Genomic DNA, 19,595 nt, shown 5'->3' with positions numbered 1-19,595 from the left:
TCTTACCACGAATTTTCTTTACTGAATTCTGGAATGAATCATATACTGTTTCGTTTTTTGGAAAGCTGAATTGAATTCTATCAGTTTAGGAAGTATAGGGGAGAAAACAGTGTGTCAAACTTGGATTGGAAGGCTTCTTATAGTCAGCATGTCTTAGGGCCAGGGTTGTGCCTTCCTGACTGCTAGTTGGTCTTTTAAGTCAAGGAAATTGGGGCTTGGGTGGGAAGTAGGTATAGTTGTTGATTTTCCTTCTAAATTCAGGGTTGCTTGATTAGAGAATATGCCTGAGTCAAATGCTGTGTACTCATCCTGAATTCAAAATTAACTTTTAGAAACTTTGTTTTTTTCTTTATTTCACATGAATAAAACTGTAAAATGTTGAGAATCATTGAATCCAAAAGAAATTAGTTTTTTTCGGCTCAGGAAACACACTTGAGAACTAGGGACCAATGGCCTGACTTGCAGTGCTGCAGCGGGTAAAGCGTCAACATGGAATGCTGAGGTCACTGGTTCGAAACCCTGGGCTTGCCTGGTCAAGGCACATATGGAAGTTGATACTTTCTGCTCCTCCCCCTCTTCTCTCTCTCTGTCTCTGTCTCCTCTCTCTAAAATGAATAAATAAAATCTAAAAATAATAGTAAAAACATGAAAGAAAAATAGAAAACTAGGGACCAGTAACTATATAGGTCCTTGGACTAATATGCCAAGTGTCTGCACTGGTTAAGGATCTCGGTGGTCCTTTTGGAAGTGATCCCTACAGTCTGTTAGCACCTCCCCCAGAGGACTTCAATTTTGCAGTGTTAGGTGTAGTTTGTTTTGAGGCTCTTTATATACCCTCCATTTAAACAGATGTACAGCTAGTACTCAACTTATGATGATAATTGGTTCCGACAGGTCGTAACACGATTTGGTCATAAGTTGAGTAGGCTATATGTACAGTACTGTGAAGTGATGTTATAAAAATCTTTAAGTCATATTTTATCATAATTTTCTTCATTTTATGCCATTTGTATCTTCTCTACACTATTTTGTTTCTTATTTTTACATTCATCAGGTTTAAGTAAAACACTGCATTACCAGTACAACTGGTTTAATATTTGCAAAACATACAAAATTACAAAATACAGGTGCATACAAAAATGCAAAATACAGGTGTAAAAAATACCATAGGAAACATTTTCCAAATTGCAAAACATATCAAAATATATAAACATGTACGAAACATTTTATTGGCCAGCACTGTCGTACGCCCAGCTGGGCAACACTTGCACTGCCAGACGAGGAGCAGTCGTGGCTAGTGATTGTGGTCGTAAAGTCGAATGGTCGTAAGTTGTATAGGTTGTAAGTCGATCGATACCTGTAAACTAATTAGAAGTATCTTAAACTTGGATGCTGAGAGAACAGTTAACAGTTGTCCCAGCTTTTATCTCTGGTTTCTTTATAGCAGTCCATGCTGATTAGATATGAATGCTCTGCCCTCTAGCATTCCTGGGAGATGGTCGGGAAGAAGAAGGGAGTCTCAGGACAGAAGGATGGTGGCCAAACGGAATCCAATGAAGAAAGCAAAGAAAATCGAGACCGGGACAGAGACTATAGTCGACGACGTGGTGGGCCACCAAGACGGGGAAGAGGTGCCAGCCGTGGACGAGAGTGTATGCATGGGGCTTTAACAAACCAGCTGTGGGTCATTAATGTCTAGATTTCAGGGGTGTCAAGGTGCTATTAGGCAGGACCTAGTAACCAGTATATTACCTTTTTGATTTTTCTTGCCTTTATCTGTTCTTAGACCTTGGCATTTCTTACATTAGCTTTTTTCCCTTTCCTTTATTTTTTTAACTTAGAAATTAAATTTAATGGGATGACATTGGTCCATAGGAACATATAGGTTTCAAGTATCTCCATAGCATGTGAATTATTCATTGTGTTGTGTGGCCATCACTCAAAGTCAAAGTATTGTCCGTTACCATATATTTGTCTCCCTTTACTCCCCTTCCCCTCCCTCTTGTGGTAACCACTTCACTTTTGTCTATGTCTATGCTCTTAGTTTTATATCCCACCTATGTGTGAAATTATGTAGTTCTTAGCTTTTTTATAATTATTTAGCTTAACATAATATTCTTAAGGTCCATTTATGTCATCACAAATGGCAGTATTTTATCATTTCTTATGTCTGAGTCGTATTTCCTTGTATATACATTAGCATTTTCTAACAGCAGCCGCTGGCTTGGTATGAAATTACCCTGTGACCATTTGTACAGTTTGACTTACAGCTCTCTGTTGTGGTTTTATCACCATTTCCCTAGTAGTAATTATGTCCCATCCTTCCAACTCCTTTTCTCTTGTTTTTGTCTTCCCACCAGTATACATACATACCATTTATATATTTCCATATGTTCTATTGACTCTTTCTTGGCCATCTGTGTTTTTTCCCCCAGTCCGGGGTCAGGAAAATGGATTAGATGGCACCAAGAGTGGAGGGCCTTCTGGAAGAGGCACAGAAAGAGGCAGAAGAGGTCGTGGACGAGGCAGAGGTGATCAATTTGGTGGGGTATTGAAATACTTCTACTAGTTTTGTAGGTTTACATCAGTGTTTTTCAACCACTGGTCTGCAGAAGTTAACCACCCTGATATGTTGTATGAATATTCTAGACACTGATTATAGATTCTAATTTTTATACACCAGGATGATTAACTCTTTCATGGACCAGAAGTTGAAAAACACTGGTCTACATTATTTAAAATTCACATGGAGTCTAGTTCCCTTAATTGTTGAGGTGTCATGAAAATTTTAAAGGTTGCTAAGTGGGCAGTGAGAAGATGGATGTTGTTTCCTCTAGTTCTTTTGTTGATATTACTGTGTTTGCTTGAAGACCCAGCAGTCTGATCAGCAAAAGAACACTGTCAATAGTGATGTCCTACTGTATTACATTATCTGGTGTACTACAGAATAAGAAAAAACATCTGATAATATCAACCGCTTATTCCAGAGCTGCTTCAGTCACAAGGCTGTTTTGTTTTAACTTCTAAAATATTTCTCTTTCTGTTTCCTTAGGTGGCTCTGGTAGGCGGGGAGGAAGGTTTTCTGCTCAAGGAATGGGGTAAGTTTCATTGATCCAATGTTTTGTTTTGTTTTTAATTTTTTTTTTTTACAGGGACAGAGAGAGTCAGAGTGAAGTTTAGACAGGGACAGACAGACAGGAACGGAGAGAGATGAGAAGCATCAATCATCAGTTTTTCATTGCGACACCTTAGTTGTTCATTGATTGCTCTCATATGTGTCTTGGCCGTGGGGCTACAGCAGACAGAGTAACCTCTTGCTCGAGCCAGCGACCTTGGGTCCAAGCTGGTGAGTTTTGCTCAAGCCAGATGAGCCTGCACTCAAGCTGGCAACCTCTTAGTCTCAAACCTGGGTCCTCGGAATTCTATTCACTGCACCACCGCCTGGTCAGGCAATCCAATGTTAATAGTCTTTAATTTTTTTCCCTAAGCATTACCATAATATTTTAGAGTAGCTGATTGATATTCTGAGAATAATAGTAGGCAGCCCTTAACCAAAATGTAATTAAAAAAAAAAAAAGATATTTAACTATTTAATCAGAAAGGTGTGTAGACTTAGGGTTTATATTTTAGGACTAAGTATTTACCACCTAGATCATTATCTCATATTACATAGTTTCATTGAATGCATATACCTACTATCTTCCTAAAATCTTCATGTGGATTTTATTATTATTGGCGTCCTGACCCAAAATGGATATATCATGAAATTTTAGATAGGCTGATAGGTAAGGAAAAGTTGACAGCATATGTTTTAGAAAGTGGCTGCGATTGATTTGTACTAGGAAAGGGAGAGTGATGATTCTGATTGCCCTCCTCTTTTGAGTTTTTTCTTGATGATGTTAAGATGTCAGAGACTCTTTTAAGCTTTTTGTTGTTGTCCACCCCCCACCCCCAGAACCTTTAACCCAGCTGATTATGCAGAGCCAGCCAATACTGATGATAACTATGGCAATAATAGTGGCAATACGTGGAACAACACTGGCCACTTCGAGCCAGATGATGGGACGAGTGAGTGACTGTTTATTATTCATTTCTTGTCTCTGGGAACCTAAGGAAATAATTTTTTTGAGGTTATAGTTACATAAAGTGGAGGAATAGTTTTTGGGTACAGAGATGGGGGAAAGGGAGAAAATCACACTTGAATTACTGTGTATTCTTTTTACTTAATTGTGTTAGTGGGCACATTGTACTAACTATTTCACCTGACCTTCATCACTATTTTACAATAGACATTATTTAGTATCACTTTCCGGATGACAAAACTTAGACTGAAAGAGCAGTGAAGATATTTGTCAGTATTTGAACTCAGAATTATTTGACTATAATTATTTGTATTTCCTAGTGTTTCTGTTAGGGTAACTAGCTTTGCCTAATGAAAAGATATCCCAAATTAATTAACCAAGTCACTACTTACAGAGATGAAGAGTGTCTAGATTCAAAGCCTACTGTCAGTTTATTTTCTGATACTGAGATAGGAGTATCTTTCTCCCTTTCATTTTTGGGAAATCTCAGTATCTGGGCAACAAGGAAATCTTGAGATTTTCTAGCCCTCTTTGCTGGACAGTCTTCTGGCTGTGGTAAAGTGTTATGGGGTTTTAATAAGATTGCTTTTTTTGTTAGCTGACTTTGGTGCCTCTATTTTGGTAGGGTATATATATTTAAGGTTATGTTATGCTTGTGGGATTTACCAAGATGTATTGGGAGTAAGATACTTTTACTGCTATAAATAAGCACAGCCTCTGAGCTTCAGAGTACTTGGTCTTACGAGATCAGGTACCACCTTCTGGCTGTGCCAGCACATACAGAGCCTGAGACTGTTTTTCTTTGCTAAAGGAGGGAATGAGTTAATATGTAGTAGGGCAGGAAATAGGTTCTTTGACTCTTTAACCATTTAAATTTGCCTTTCCCCTTTTTAAATGTCAGTGATCTTTATCTCTGTGTCTTTGGTAGGGTCTTTGGCACAGCTTCTCATCTACAACCTACAAGATGTTACATACACTTCACTTCAGGTCCTAAATGTTTCTTGCTTTTCATTTACCAGGTTATGTTTATTTGGAGTACAACTTTCCAGTTGGTGGAGGCTAGAGTTAAGTTACTGGCAAGAAGAGAGCTTTGTAAATTCTTCTGACTGTTTGGCTATGAAATGCCCTTTTCTTTCTTTTTTTTTTTTTTTCATTTTTCTGAAGCTGGAAACAGGGAGAGACAGTCAGACAGACTCCCGCATGCGCTTGACCAGGATCCACCTGGCATGCCCACCATGGGGCGCCGCTCTGCCCACCAGGGGGCGATGCTCTGCCCATCCTGGGTGTCGTCATGTTGCGACCAGAGCCACTCTAGCGCCTGGGGCAGAGGCCAAGGAGCCAACCCCAGCGCCCGGGCCATCTTTGCTCCAATGGAGCCTTGGCTGCGGGAGGGGAAGAGAGAGACAGAGAGGAAAGCGCGGCGGAGGGGTGGAGAAGCAAATGGGCGCTTCTCCTGTGTGCCCTGGCCGGGAATCAAACCTGGGTCCTCCGCACGCTAGGCCGACGCTCTACCGCTGAGCCAACCGGCCAGGGCGAAATGCCCTTTTCTTTTTCTTTCTTTTTCTTTTTTTTTTTTTTTTAAGTGAGAGGAGGGGAGATAGATTCCTGCATGTGCCCTGACCAGGATCCACCTGGCATTCCTCATCTGGGGCCAATGCTTGAACCAGTCAAGCCACTGGCTATGAGAGGGAGAGAGAGAAAGGGGAGGGGGAGGGGGAGTGGAAGGTAAGCAGATGGTTCCTTCTCATGTGTGCCCTGACTTGAATTGAACCTGGGATATCCTCATGCTGGGTCAACACTCTATCCACTGAGGCAAACCTGCCAGGGCTTTTTTTTTTTTTAAGATTTATTGATTTATGTGGGGGGAGGGCATGAGAAGTAGTTGCCTCACTCTGGTTGTTTATTGGTTGCTTATTGTATGCGCCTAGACCAGGCAAGCCCAGGGTTTTGAACTAGTGACCTCAGTTTTTCAGGTCAGCGCTCTATCACAGGCCTCTATTTCTTTAAATTGATTTTAAAGAGAGAGAAACATCAATTTGTTGTTTCACTTACTTATGCACTCATTGGTTGATTCTTGAATGTGCTCTGATTGAGGTTTGAATGTACAACCGTGGCATAATAGGATGATGCTCTGAGCTTCCCGGCCAGGGCCTATCCTTTTCTAGTTTAACTTTCTATATTTTGGAGGCATTAGAACTGGTCTTTATTCATTTCTTGATGGCTTTGTAGAGGCAGTGGTAGCAGTCTAAATAATATAAGTTACTGTTTTTGAGCTCTAGTTTGTTCTTGGGTATTTGGCCTTTTTTTTTTTTTTTTTTTTTTTGTATTTTTCTGAAGTGAGAAGCAGGGAGGCAGAGAGAAACTCCTGCATGCGCCCAATCAGGATCCACCCGGCATGCCCACCAGGGGGCGATGCTCTGCTCATGTGGGTGTTGCTCCTTTGTAACCAGAGCCATTCTAGCACCTGAGGTGGAGGCCAGAGAGCCATTCTTAGTGCTTGGGCAAGTTTGCTTCAGTGGAGCCTTGGCTGCGGGAGGGGAAGAGAGAGACCAGAGAAAAAGGAGAGGGGAAGGGTGGAGAGCAGATGGGCGCTTCTCCTGTGTGCCCTGGCTGGGAATTGAACCTGAGACATGTACATGCTGGGCTGACACTCTGTTGCTGGGCCAACTGGCCAGGTCCAGTATTTGGCTTTTTATCACTGGTAGAAAAGATGATAGAAGTTAAGGGATTTATTCAGTTGTGGATAGAAAATGAGGCATGAAGTCCCAGTCCTGGATTGAAAACCTTAGCATTTCAACAAGGATCTGGTTGGAAAAACAGAAGATGTATCTTTATTTCTACTGAGTAGAGAATCGCAGATTTGGGGAGGCTATAATCAGAAATCAGTGGTTTGTGGCTGAATGGAAAAATTATGTAATGCTGCTGTCATCTTAGTATAAGTGTAGTAACATGTATTCTCATTGTTAGTTTCACAGTAATGAACTTACCTTTATGCATGATCTCTTTTTACGTTTTCATGATAAAACTTAAATCCTTTTTTAATTTAAAAAGAAATTCAAACCTACCCTTAAAATATCCACAGGTACACTGGGAATTGTGTATTGGGGGCAAATATTCTCATTCACAAATAAAATTTCACTGGTTGTTTTTTCTTTTCTTTTCTCTTTTGTTTCAGGACTTGATTTCATTGGGGTTGAGGGGTCAAATTATCCCCGAAAATTTGAGACTGCTCCTGGTATGATACATCCAGGCGCCTAACTGCCCCGGATATTTTTATAGATTTTTATGAACTGAAATATCTGTGGATATGTCATTTTTCTGTCTTCTGCTTTTTCTCTGTCTTTGTCTGCCATATTCTATACCTGTTTTTGCTTTGTAAGATTTTTGTTCACTTAATGAATACTTACATTGACTGTGCTTTTTCTGCTGATGGAATGGAAACCCTTATCTGTTGTTCAGAACATTTACACTCTTTCTGTTCCTTAATGCTTCTTCAACGTACTCCTCTTCCTCAGTCATTTTCAAATATCCTATCTAAGAAAATATCAACTAGGAATCTACATTCTTTTCTATCCCAGATATAGTTGCCAGAGTGCAGAAAATAAAATTCTTGCATTGAGAGATTGTCTCCCAACAGTAAATAACTTCTCAGGTTACCTCCAACTCTAGGATTGTGTATATGCATTAACTCAGATCTTGGGTTCCATTTGGATGGATACCAATGGTCAGGAAGAGTGGTGTCACCAGAGAGGGAAAAGAAAATGTGGTCTATAACTTGTCTAAACTGAGATTGGACTTCAGTTTTATTCAAAGAACATTGTCAGTAGAAAATGGTTTGGGATTTCCCTGGTGCAATTTTAACGTCCTGGGAAAGGCATTACAATGAATTTTTTTTTTTCTAGGAAATAGAATTTTTCATTATTAAATGTTTAGAATAATTTCAGATGGCTTTTGTAGATGTTAGAATATTTCTCTTCAGTGACGATGAAATATCTGAATGCCTGACTTTCATTTTTGTAAGAAGCTTTTTCCATTTAGAGTTCTTTGAGTTATTTTATGTATATATATATTGTTCTAGAGAAGAAAATATTAAGAGTGTTCTTATCCCTTCTACAGATAGGTTTTTATTTCTTATTGTGGTCCTTTGGTCAAAGGGAAGAATCCTGGTTCTCACTGAAACTCTCACCCATATTCCTTAAGAAAGTTCAGGTCCTTTCTAAGGATATGTGTATACATGAAGCAAAACAAGGGGAATGTGGAAGGTGGTTTGATTGCTATGAATCTCTCTTGTAGAAACTTTATTCTAGCTTTGTTATTACCAACATGAGGAGAGTGTACACCCCCATTGTCTGCTGTGCCCTCAGCAGGTTACATTTCATGTATGATTAGGAGTAAGAGAATAACTAGCACACATATTTGAAATTTTTATTTTTTATTTTTATTTTTGTCCAATGTCTTCTGAAAAGAGCAGATCTATAGGGATTCCTTATAGTTAAACCAATGAGATCTATAAACTTTATTTCTGCTGAGTATGCATTTTTAAATAAAATTCCAGTGGCAGCCAGTTGTCAGTGCTCTTAGTATGGATTTCAGCCTTCCTTCTTCACTGCTTTTTCATTGTCACATGGGCAAACATTTGTGTTCCTCTATCACTGCTGCCATCTCTCTTCAGAATGGCTGTAGTATTGTGTTATACCAGATAAATAGGTGGAGTTTTGTTCTGGTTTTAATTGGTTGGTGCCATTTCACTGAATTGACCACTCACTAAGTCAGAGATTGCCTGGAACATTGGGTTTGTTCGGGTCTCTTGCTCTCTCGCATTTTCTTGCTCTTTCTCTCTTTGCTGTACATGTTACAAAGATTGACTGTAGCTGTGAAATCATAATCTTATTAGAACCCTGGTGTTCTGAGATATGCCTTTCAAAATAGTCTCTTCTTCCTTCTGAAGCCCAAGAATCCCTTCTGATTATTAAATTCTGGTTACACTTTTGGCTGCCAAATATGTTAATGCATTAGTGTTTTCTGCACGTGCTATGTACTGGCACTTAAATTTACTGTTCTCTCTTTATTCTCAGGTGCATGGAGGACTGCAACAGAGGAGTGGGGAACTGAAGATTGGAATGAAGATGTAGGTATTTCCAGGTCATTTTTCTTTAGTGCCTTCTATCCCTACGTGGTGTTTAGGGATAGAAAAAATGGGTATGTTTCTACCCCCAAAATTCATCCTTAAGATTCTGACCCAAAACTTTTACATCCAAAATAGTGTTCTGAGCCAGAACATTTCACATATGTTATATGAAGGAGACTGGGCATGAACAGGACTCTGTGGAACCAGACTATGGAAAGGGCAAGTGCACTTGTGTAAGTCCAAATATCTGATTGTCGGATTTATCCCAGGAAGAGATGGTGGTTGGGTAGGGCACTGGAGATGGAGTTAGGTAGTGAATTAACAGCTACCGGTGGCACATGACTCTACCTGGAACAGTTTGCTATAGAGCTCACATTGAAGCATTGGTACATGGTCCTGGAATTGCTTGGAGGTGGATACTGAGGGAGACTTAAAGTGCCAAGTCCTCAAGTCTTATCATCTGATTGGCTCTGGAACCTTTTTAAGTTACTTGAAGCCCAACTTTCTAAGTGTAATTGAGATGAAGATGTAGACTTGGCTTTATCCCAGCTTTACTCAACTTGGAAACCTCATAGATGGGTGGTATAGGTGGCATACAAACAAGTTCTATGAATTCACCGGAGTAGAACCCGAGTAAAAGAATTTTGCTGATTCCTGGTCACCTCAAGCTTTTGCTGTGAATAACAGTTTTCAGTGATCATGGGCAAACTTCCATTTTAACATTTTAATTTGCTTATACTCATGTTCAGGCAACAAAGATCTTTATGGTAAGAGGAAATGATATATTAAACTGTTTTGGTTGCTAGACCTGAGTTTTAAAAGTTTCAGGTGCATCAGCATCAGAGTGATTATTTTCTGTTGTAGCTGAGCTAGACTGACTGCCTTGTGATAATCTCTTAAAATCTGGCTCATCTGCTTAAGCAACTTTCGAAGAATGATACATACTGTTTTTAAAGGAGAGATTTTAAAAAGTCAAAATAAAACAAAATCAGCTTTTGAATAGTATGAGAAATTAATCCCTATAATTGCTTACCTGGATTTAGTGTCTTATAGTGGAGAGATTAGGTGTACTAAAGTCAGTTGTAAAGCAAAAATTGCATATGGGTAAAATTAGCCCTAATAAGACCTTAACTTGGGCCTTACTGCTTAAAAACCAAAAATAAACTGTTTTATTTCTATCTTTGTCTTAGCCAAGTATGGTTTGTGTAGAGATGGAAGTGGGGAACTATAATGGGAAAATGTAAAGGGCTTTCTCTGTTTTTCTGTTTAGCACCTTTATGTAAGTTTCACCTTTATGTAAGTTTAGTGTGTATATTATATGACTCTACTGTATACTTTTGAGTTTCTTGATTTTACTTCTCTCTTTTGATAAAATCATGAAGCATTTATTAGAAGGGGCTTCAAAGTCAGTCTATTCAGGATTCCTCAGAGTAGTTTCCTCTTCAATGGGTTTTCCTTTTTTCTTGATGATCTCCCCTTATGTCAGGATTCTTATTGTAACTTAACACCAGGAGTGACTAATTTCTCTGTTTTCCAGCTTTCTGAGACCAAGATCTTCACTGCTTCTAATGTGTCTTCAGTGCCTCTGCCTGCAGAGAATGTGACAATCACTGCTGGTCAGAGGCAAGTGTGTGGTAAAATTCAGTATCTCCACCCAAAGGTATCTGCTGAGATAGCTGTAAGGAAAAGTGGCACTGGGCCTTTACAAGCTCCCATAGTGTTGGTAGTAATGGAAACCAAATCAGATTAGTTACCTTTTTAGTTGAATGATGGATTTATAAGATTTTTTTTTTTTAAGATTTTATTTATTCATTTTAGAGAGGGAGAACAGTGAGAGAAAGAACAGGGGGAGAAGCAGGAAAAATCAGCTCCCATATGTGCCTTGACCAGGCAAGCCTGGGGTTTCAAATTGGCAACCTCAGCGTTCCAGGTTGATGCTTTTCCACTGCGCCACCACAGGTCAGGCAGATTTATAAGATTTGATACTAGTTTATCTACTGACTGAAAAGTCAGTATGCAGTATTACAATTTTAACATTGATTCTTCTCCCACGTAGTCATTTAATTACATAGGTAAGCATCACAGGCATTGATTAAAACTTAGCATGAGTCCTGGCCTGATAGCTCGGTTGGTTTGAACATTGTCTGAAGTGCAGAGGTTGCCAGTTTGTTCCCAGTCAGGGCACATACAGGAACAGATTGATGTTTCTCTCTCCACCCCCCCCCCCACTCCACCGTCTCCCCCTCTCTTGCCCTCTCTTCTTCTCCCCCCCCCTCCCTTTCTCTCCCTCTCCCCCTCTGTTCCTCTCTTAAATAAAAAAATAAAAACCAAAAACAGCATAAGTCTGACCTGTGGTGGCATAGTAGATAAAGCATCCACCTGGAATGTTGAGGTCATTGGTTTGAAACCCTGGGCTTGCCCAGTTAAGGCACATATGAGAAGCAACTTCTATAGGTAGTTGATGCTTCCGCCTCATACCCCACCTTCTTCTCTTTTTCTCTCCTCTCTCTAAAATCAAGAAATAAAATCTTTCAAAGTAATAAATAAAAACTTAGCATGACATAGTTTGTCTTGTGGAGAAGAGCTGAAAGTGAAAGTGTTTTTATTTCTAAATTTGTTTTATTTTTTATTTTTTTACATATAATTTTTTAGTAAGAGACAGAGAGAGGGATAGATAGGGAGAGATGAGAAGCATCAATTCTTCATTGTGGCACCTTAGTTGCTCTTTGATTGTTTTCTCTTATGTGCCTTGATTGGGGAGCTCCAGCCCAGCCAGTGAATGACCCCTTGGCTCAAGCTAACAATCATGGGGTCATGTCCATGATCCCACACTCAAGCTGGTAACCCTGTGCTCAGGCTGGTGAGCCTGCACTCAAGCCGGATGAGCCCACGCTTGAGCAGGCAACCTCAAGATTTTGAACCTAGGTTCTGTGTTCCTAGTCCAACACTCTGTCTACTGTGCTACTGCCTGGTCAGGTCTAAATTTGCTTTGTAATTATGATCTTGGTCCACTGAACCCACTGAGTATAGTCATCCTTCTTTTACTCTAGGATCTGGCTAGTGATTTTTTAAAACTTGAACCTCAGTATTGGGGTCAGTAGAGAGGGTACCATCATCAGGGAATGTTTTTATCCCCTGAAAGTCTCTTGGATTATTTCTAGATCTGAGTATGATCACTGTTGACTCGGAAAGTTCTAAAGATAGGAGTGGGATGTTCAGGATATTGAACTAGTGGTAATGTTTATTTTTTTCTGACACCAACTATTTGTCCATTTATTCACACCAGTTCTGCAGTTCTATGACACCAAGTTCAGCAATTTAATTCTGACACTAACCAGAGTTGTTAGCACAGACCCAAGTTAATGGCTCAGTCCCACAAGACTGCCCTCGCGTCACACATCAGCTGCAAATGGGTACCCAGGTTGTTACCCATGCGTCTTCCCTGCTGCTACAAATTTGGAGGTGTTCTCACAGGTCCCTTCTGAGGTTTAATAATTTGTTAGAATGACTCAGTATTCAGGAATTTTTTCTTGCCATTACTGGTCTGTTATAACCAGTACTCAGGAACAGCCAATGGAAGAGATACATAGGGCTGAATATGGGAGTAGGGTACAGAGTTTCCATGCCCTCTGATTGTATTGCCTTCCCAAGCACATTGATGTGCTCACCTACCCCGCGCTTACTATTATCTCATTGTTCAAGAGTATTTTATCAGTTTCATTACATAGGCATGATTGATTAAGTCATTGGTAATTTGGTTTAATCTTCAGCTCACCTCTGTAGAAGTGGGTGGGATATAGAAGGGCTAAATGTTCTAACTGTCTGATCACATTTTTGGTGTTTCTGGTTACCAGATCCTGTTTTGAAGCTCTGGGAGGCAATATCCTGAATAACCTCGTGGTTGAAAGGGGTTCATGAGTAACAAAAGATCACTCTATGACTCAGGAAATTTTAAGGGTTTTAGACACTCTGTGCCAAGAACTGGGGGCAAAGCACAGATATATATATGTAAATAATATATATACATATATAATATATATTTTTTTATCCTGACTAGGAGGTGGCGCAGTGGATAGAGCATTGGACTGGGATGCTGAGGACCCAGATTCGAGACCCCGAGGTTGCCAGCTTGAGCGCGTGCTCATCTGGTTTGAGCAAAAAGCTCATCAGCTTGGGCCCAGGGTCACTGACTCAAGCAAGGGGTTACTTGGTCTGCTGAAGGCCCGCAGTCAAGGCACATATGAGAAAGCAATCAATGAATAACTAAGGTGTCGCAATGCAGAACGAAAAACTAATGATTGATGATCTTTTTTTTTTAAGTGAGAGGAGGGGAGATAGACACACTTCCGCATGTACCCTGACCAGGCTCCACCCTGCAACCCCTTTTGGGCAAATGCTCGAATCAGCTGAGCTGTCCTCAGCAATTGAGGCCAATGCTCAGACCAGCCGAACTATCTTCAGTGCCCAGCGTCGACACTCAAACCAGTTGAGCCACTAGCTCAAGAGGGGAAGAAATAGAGAAGGGGGAGAGGGAGGGGAAGAGAAGGAGATGGTCACTTCTCACGTGTGTCCTGATTGGGGATTGAACTTGGGACATCCTCACGCTGGGCCAATGTTCTATCCACTGGGCACACCAGCCAGGGCAACAAATACACTGCTCACAAAAATTTATTTCAAAATGAATATGAAGCAATAAAATATTCCCTAATTTTTGTGAGTAGTGTATATATTTCTATTATATATGGGTAACTTGAAATTTCATGAAAGTTAGGAAAGAATTCCTCAAACCTTTCTTATTCCAAAGCCACTTAAAGATGCCAGCATTCCAGCATATTCCTTTACATATTAAATATTGGTAATGGCAGGTATTCAGTATTAAAAAACCATGGGTCTGACTGGTGGTGTTGCAGTATATAGACTGTCGAACTGGGATGCTGAGGTCCTAGGTTTGGAACTCCCAAGATTGCTGGCTTGAGTGCAGGTTCATCAGCTTTAGTGTGGGGTTGCTGGCTTGAGCACAGGATTATCAACATGAACTCATGGTCTTTGGCATGAACCCAAAGGTTGCTGGCTTGAAGCCCAAGGTCGCTGGCTTGAGCAAGGGGTCACTGGTTCGGACTTGAGCCCCTTCCCTCAAGGGCTACCCTCATCTCCCATCAAGGCATGTGTGAGAAGTAATCAATGAACAAACTAAAATACTGCAGCTACGATTTGATGCTTCTCATCTCTGTCCCTTCCTGTCTCTGTCTCTCTTGCTTTAAAAAGAAAATTATGGGTAAAAATTAGTAACTTTTGGCCCAGTTATCAAACTGTTGTATTAAAATTTTCATTTGATATTTCATTAAATTCATTTTACTAAGAATATTTAAATAATATTATGATTGGTAACATCATTAGATCATAGCTAGAAACAGTAGCTGCTTTGGCTGGGTAACTCGTTTGGAGCATTGTCCCATTTGGAGTGTTGGCCCAGTGCTCCGGTGTTGTGGGTTTGATCCTCAGTTGGGACACATGCAGGGATCTACCAGTGAGTGCATGGATGGATGAAACAACGAATAGATGTTTCTCTCTCCCCCACTTTTCTCTCTCTCTCTCTCTCTAAAATCAATAAATTTAAAAAACATAGCTAGATACTATAATAACTCTTATGTATCAGTGATTGGTAAATTAAGCATTTCAGTCAGGAATTTGTGTTTTTGAGGAGTGACTTCATTTTAATCTAATCATAATCTGAGTTGGGTGTTGGGGATTGCTAGAATGTTCAGTCTTACTCATCAATAGCCTGTCTTCTCTCCACTAGAATTGACCTTGCTGTTCTGTTGGGGAAGACACCATCTTCAATGGAGAATGATTCATCTAATCTGGATCCATCTCAGGCTCCTTCTCTTGCCCAGCCTTTGGTGTTCAGTAACTCGAAGCAGAATACCATATCACAGCCTGCTTCAGGGAACACATTTTCTCATCACAGTATGGTGAGTCAGAAACATGGTGTATCCTAACCAAACTTTCCTGCCAAACCCTACCCATGTATACAGTAATTCCTTTCTGTGATAGTCAGAAGTTTGAGGCAGGGTAAAGCATATTCTCTTTTGTCCTCTTAAGTAGCTCTGGGTGTACAGAAGTTTAGTTGGGTAGTTAGGGATAGTTCTAGGAGAGGACTTAGCTTTGACATACTGGACTTGATAAAAATGAGTTAACATAATATTTTGAATACTCATTGTGCTAAACATTATGTGGGTTTTTTTGTTTTGTTTTTCTTTTGACAGACAGCTAGAGGCAGGCAGACAGGAAGGGAGAGAGATGACAAGCATCAATTTTTCAGTGCTGCACCTTAGTTGTTCATTGATTGCTTTCTCATATGTGCCTTGACTGGGGGCTATAGCAGGGTGAGTGACCCCTTGCTCAAGCCAGCGACCTTGGGCTCAAGCCAGCGACCATGGGGTCATGTCTGTGATCTCATGCTCTCAAGCCAGAGACCCTGCACTTAAGCTGTGCTCAAGCCGGAGACCTCAGGGTTTTAAACCTGGGTCCTCCGCATCCTGGTCTGATGCTCTATCCACTGTGCCACTGCCTGGTCAGGCTGTTTGCTATACTTGAAGAAACAAAATCAGTGACATCACCAGATTTAAAAAAATTTTTTTTTTTTTTTTGTGAGAGAAAGGGACAGATAGGGACAGACAGACAGGAAAAGAAAGATGAAAAGCATTAACTCATAGTAGTGGCACCTTAGTTCATTAATTGCTTTCTTGTGTGTTCCTTGACTGGGGGTTCCAGCCAAGCCAGTGACCCTTTGCTCAAGCCAGGGACCTTGGGCTTAAGCCAGCGACTTTTGGACTAAAGCCAGTGACCAAGGAGTCATGTCTATGATCCCATGCTTAAGTTGGTGAGCCCACACTCAAGCTGGTAACCTTGGGGTTTTGAACGTGGGTCCTTAGCATCCCAGTCCAATGCTCTATGTATTGCGCCACCACCTGGTTGGGCTCTATGCCTTTAATTTAATGCTTTGTACTTGCAGAATATTTAGTAATCATTGCTATGTGAGGTCATATTTGTCACAGCCCCATACTTTTAACTAGACTTCTTTTTTTTTTTTTTTTTTAATTTTTTTTTTTTTTTAATTTTATTTATTCATTTTAGAGAGGAGAGAGAAGGGAGAGAGAGAGACAGAGAGGGAGAGAGAGACAGAGAGAGAAGGTGGGGAGGAGCTGGAAGCATCAACTCCCATATGTGCCTTGACCAGGCAAGCCCAGAATTTTGAACCGGCGACCTCAGCATTTCTAGGTCGACGCTTTATCCACTGCGCCACCACAGGTCAGGCTTAACTAGACTTCTGATGGGCTTTTTTGTTTATATGTATACTCTTGGGATGTAGACTGAAATGAGGAAAAATATCTTACCCTGAGTTGGACAGACTGGTTCTATAGAAATTATTTTTTAGTTGTGTTGATTATATGGTTAAATAAGAACTTAAGGAAAACAAGATTAAATCTCCTTGGAGGTTTTTTAGAATAGTCAAAGTACGTGGTTCATCTTCTGGACTAGACTGATAGTTTTACTTGGTAATAGGGCATGGGGAGAATCTCTCAGAAGCATTAAGAGTAAATATTTTTTTTAATTTTTTATTTATTCATTTTAAAGAGGAGGGGGGGGAGAGAGAGAGAGAGAGAGAGAGGAGAAAGAGAGAGAGAGAAGGGGGGAGGAGCTGGAAGCATCAACTCCCATATGTGCCTTGACCAGGCAAGCCCAGGGTTTCGAACCGGCGAACTCAGCATTTCCAGGTCGACACTTTATCCACTGCGCCACCACAGGTCAGGCTAAGAGTAAATTTTGCTTTGTTATCATGATTATCCTGTAGAACTTGGATACACACAGAGAAAACAATGGAATCATATTGATTCATTGTTTGATTGTCTAGTGCAGAAATTGGGCCCGTAAAGGTGTCTTTGCTTCTATGCTACTTATTAGCAGTCTTGAGATGAGGCTTCAGTTAGTTGTTTTTGTTCCTTTTAAACTGTGTAGTGGAAAGGGCAAGGACCTTAATAGCTAAAATGAAATTTTATATTAATTTCATATTAATTAATTAGTATTGGTTGCCCTGGTGGGATAGCTCAGTTAGTTAGACCATCATCCCAATATGCAGGGATTTTCGGTTCCATCCCTAGTCAGGGCACATACAGAAACAGATCTCTCTCTTTTTCCCTTTCTCCTTTAAAAAAATAAAAATATTTTATTTAAAACTTTAGAAGGGGAAATATTCTCTAGTTATTAGAACTTTATCCCTGAGATGCGGGAGGGGAGTGCTGATAAAGATATGAATTTTAATAGTTCTCATTTCTGTTGAGTACTTCCTATATATGCCATGCACATACTAATGTCTTATGTACATTATTTGTTTAATCTTCCTACAACTTATTGAGGTAGGTACTACTATTATTTTTCTTTTTTTGCGACCCCCTTAGTTTTATTTTCAGATGAGGAAAATGAGGTAAAGAAAATTTACTTTTCCACAATTACATAGCCAGGATCAGAATCTAGACAGTTTGACTCCAGAGCTTGTGTTCTAAATGGACTACTCTGTGTACTTAGTCTGGTGACGATCCTTACCTGTCAGATTTATACTGGCTCACCCTAGATAAATTTCTTTTTGAGCAGCTGAATGAGGTTGTTGGCTGTAGATTTCTCTAATCTCTGTGTTGATTTACAGGTGAGCATGTTAGGGAAAGGATTTGGTGATGTCGCTGAAGCTAAAGGTGGCAGCACCACAGGCTCCCAGTTCTTGGAGCAGTTCAAGACTGCTCAGGCCCTGGCTCAGTTGGCAGTTCAGCATTCTCAATCTGGAACCACCACCACCTCTTCCTGGGACATGGGCTCCACCACACAATCCCCATCGCTGGTGCAGTATGGTGAGAAAGATGGAAAGTGAATTGAATTCTTTCAGCATTAGAGTGTTACTGTCAAGAAGCTGGTAGGGTTGGGGGGTGGAGAATGTGGCCTGAAGTAAAGAGAAGGGCAGCCAACTGACTAGGTCCCCATACTGATTTTCCCTAGTCAGATGGGTTGGCTTCAGAAAGCTGGGGAATAGCAAAAAGTTTAGGCTATAAATTTATTTCATTAATTTAGCTATATACATAGTTGTAGTCTTCTGTTGTTTTGGCTTTTCCTAGATTTATATTTAGTGTTTGAAAACAGCATATTCCTTCTGGAAAGTTGCATGGACTTGGCTATTTTAGGACTTCATACTCCTAACACAGACAGTTCCTAGATTGCTCTCTTACGCGGGTAGGGTAATAGTGTTGATTCAGTTAGGCTCCGAGGCTCTTTTTAAGAACAAATACGATCCAATGATTATCACCTACTGAAATCAGATTATGTCTTAAAAGAGGACTTGTTTATATGAAGTTCTGATTGCCGAGGGCCTAGTTCATGGCTCTGCAGGATAATAGCATTTTCTTGGTTCACCCCAGTATCTCTGGCCTTATATAAATTGGGTTTCCTCATGCAGATTTGAAGAACCCAAATGATTCAACAGTGCACAGCCCCTTTACAAAGCGCCAGGCTTTTACCCCATCTTCGACCATGATGGAGGTGTTCCTTCAGGAGAAGCCACCTGCAGTGGCTACCTCCACAGCTGCACCTCCACCCCCGTCTTCTCCTCTGCCAAGCAAATCCACTTCTGCTCCACAAATGTCTCCTGGGTCTTCAGACAACCAATCCTCCAGCCCTCAGCCGGCTCAGCAAAAACTGAAACAGCAGAAGAAAAAAGCCTCATTGACTTCTAAGGTATTTAGATACTATCTCAGGACAAGGAGGTATATGATTTGAGAATTGAGATTATGACTATATAGTTTGGAAGATGGAAGCAAAAGTCTTTTTATTAGTCTTACTGTAAAGTTGCAGTAAACCATTATTTTCTGTTCTCAACAGATTCCTGCTCTGGCTGTGGAGATGCCTGGCTCAGCAGATATCTCAGGGCTAAACCTGCAGTTTGGGGCATTGCAGTTTGGGTCAGAGCCTGTCCTTTCTGATTATGAGTCCACTCCCACCACGAGCGCCTCTTCAAGCCAGGCTCCAAACAGCCTCTATACCAGCACGGCCAGGTAGAGGAAATCTCAAGTCATACGACTTTTTTTTTTTAGGCTTTTTTCTAAGTCTTGCTGATTATTTCAACTTTCAGAATGCCAAGTCTCTGAGAAAAAAGTAGCCAATTGTAGCATTTGGTGAGCACTTGAACAGATTGTTGCTGTGATTATCTCTTATCTCTAAATAGATAGAAATATACCCCTCAGGTCCTTCTAGAATGGCCAAGCACAGTTATAGAAGTGTGTAGCACCTCTAATGGAAAGTACCTTGTTATCTGCCACAGTTAAAAATGCTTTAGTCCTTTG

At 40.5% G+C, this 19,595-nt stretch overlaps 1 protein-coding gene across 17 annotated transcripts in view; it reads left to right on the top strand.

Annotated features, from left to right (window-relative positions):
- The window catches only part of UBAP2L (ubiquitin associated protein 2 like), a 51,680-nt gene that overhangs the window by 13,936 nt on the left and 18,149 nt on the right, over window positions 1-19,595 (top strand). For 10 of the 17 annotated variants that reach the window (XM_066262015.1, XM_066262009.1, XM_066262011.1 and 7 more), the window contains exons 5-15: window positions 1,484-1,652; window positions 2,436-2,531; window positions 3,053-3,098; window positions 3,956-4,068; window positions 7,258-7,317; window positions 9,158-9,210; window positions 10,748-10,833; window positions 15,011-15,182; window positions 17,915-18,113; window positions 18,713-18,990; window positions 19,135-19,307. In XM_066262015.1, coding sequence (XP_066118112.1) covers window positions 1,484-1,652; window positions 2,436-2,531; window positions 3,053-3,098; window positions 3,956-4,068; window positions 7,258-7,317; window positions 9,158-9,210; window positions 10,748-10,833; window positions 15,011-15,182; window positions 17,915-18,113; window positions 18,713-18,990; window positions 19,135-19,307 — 1,445 coding nt within the window. The remainder of the gene's footprint in view (window positions 1-1,483; window positions 1,653-2,435; window positions 2,532-3,052; window positions 3,099-3,955; window positions 4,069-7,257; window positions 7,318-9,157; window positions 9,211-10,747; window positions 10,834-15,010; window positions 15,183-17,914; window positions 18,114-18,712; window positions 18,991-19,134; window positions 19,308-19,595) is intronic. The other 7 variants (XM_066262021.1, XM_066262020.1, XM_066262019.1 and 4 more) reach the window with 1 other exon arrangement.

The sequence above is a fragment of the Saccopteryx bilineata genome, chromosome 2, assembly GCF_036850765.1.
Source record: "Saccopteryx bilineata isolate mSacBil1 chromosome 2, mSacBil1_pri_phased_curated, whole genome shotgun sequence".
Classification (NCBI taxonomy): domain Eukaryota; kingdom Metazoa; phylum Chordata; class Mammalia; order Chiroptera; family Emballonuridae; genus Saccopteryx; species Saccopteryx bilineata.
The sequence above is the reverse complement of the archived record's forward strand: the minus strand, read 5'-3'. Positions and strand labels throughout refer to the sequence as shown.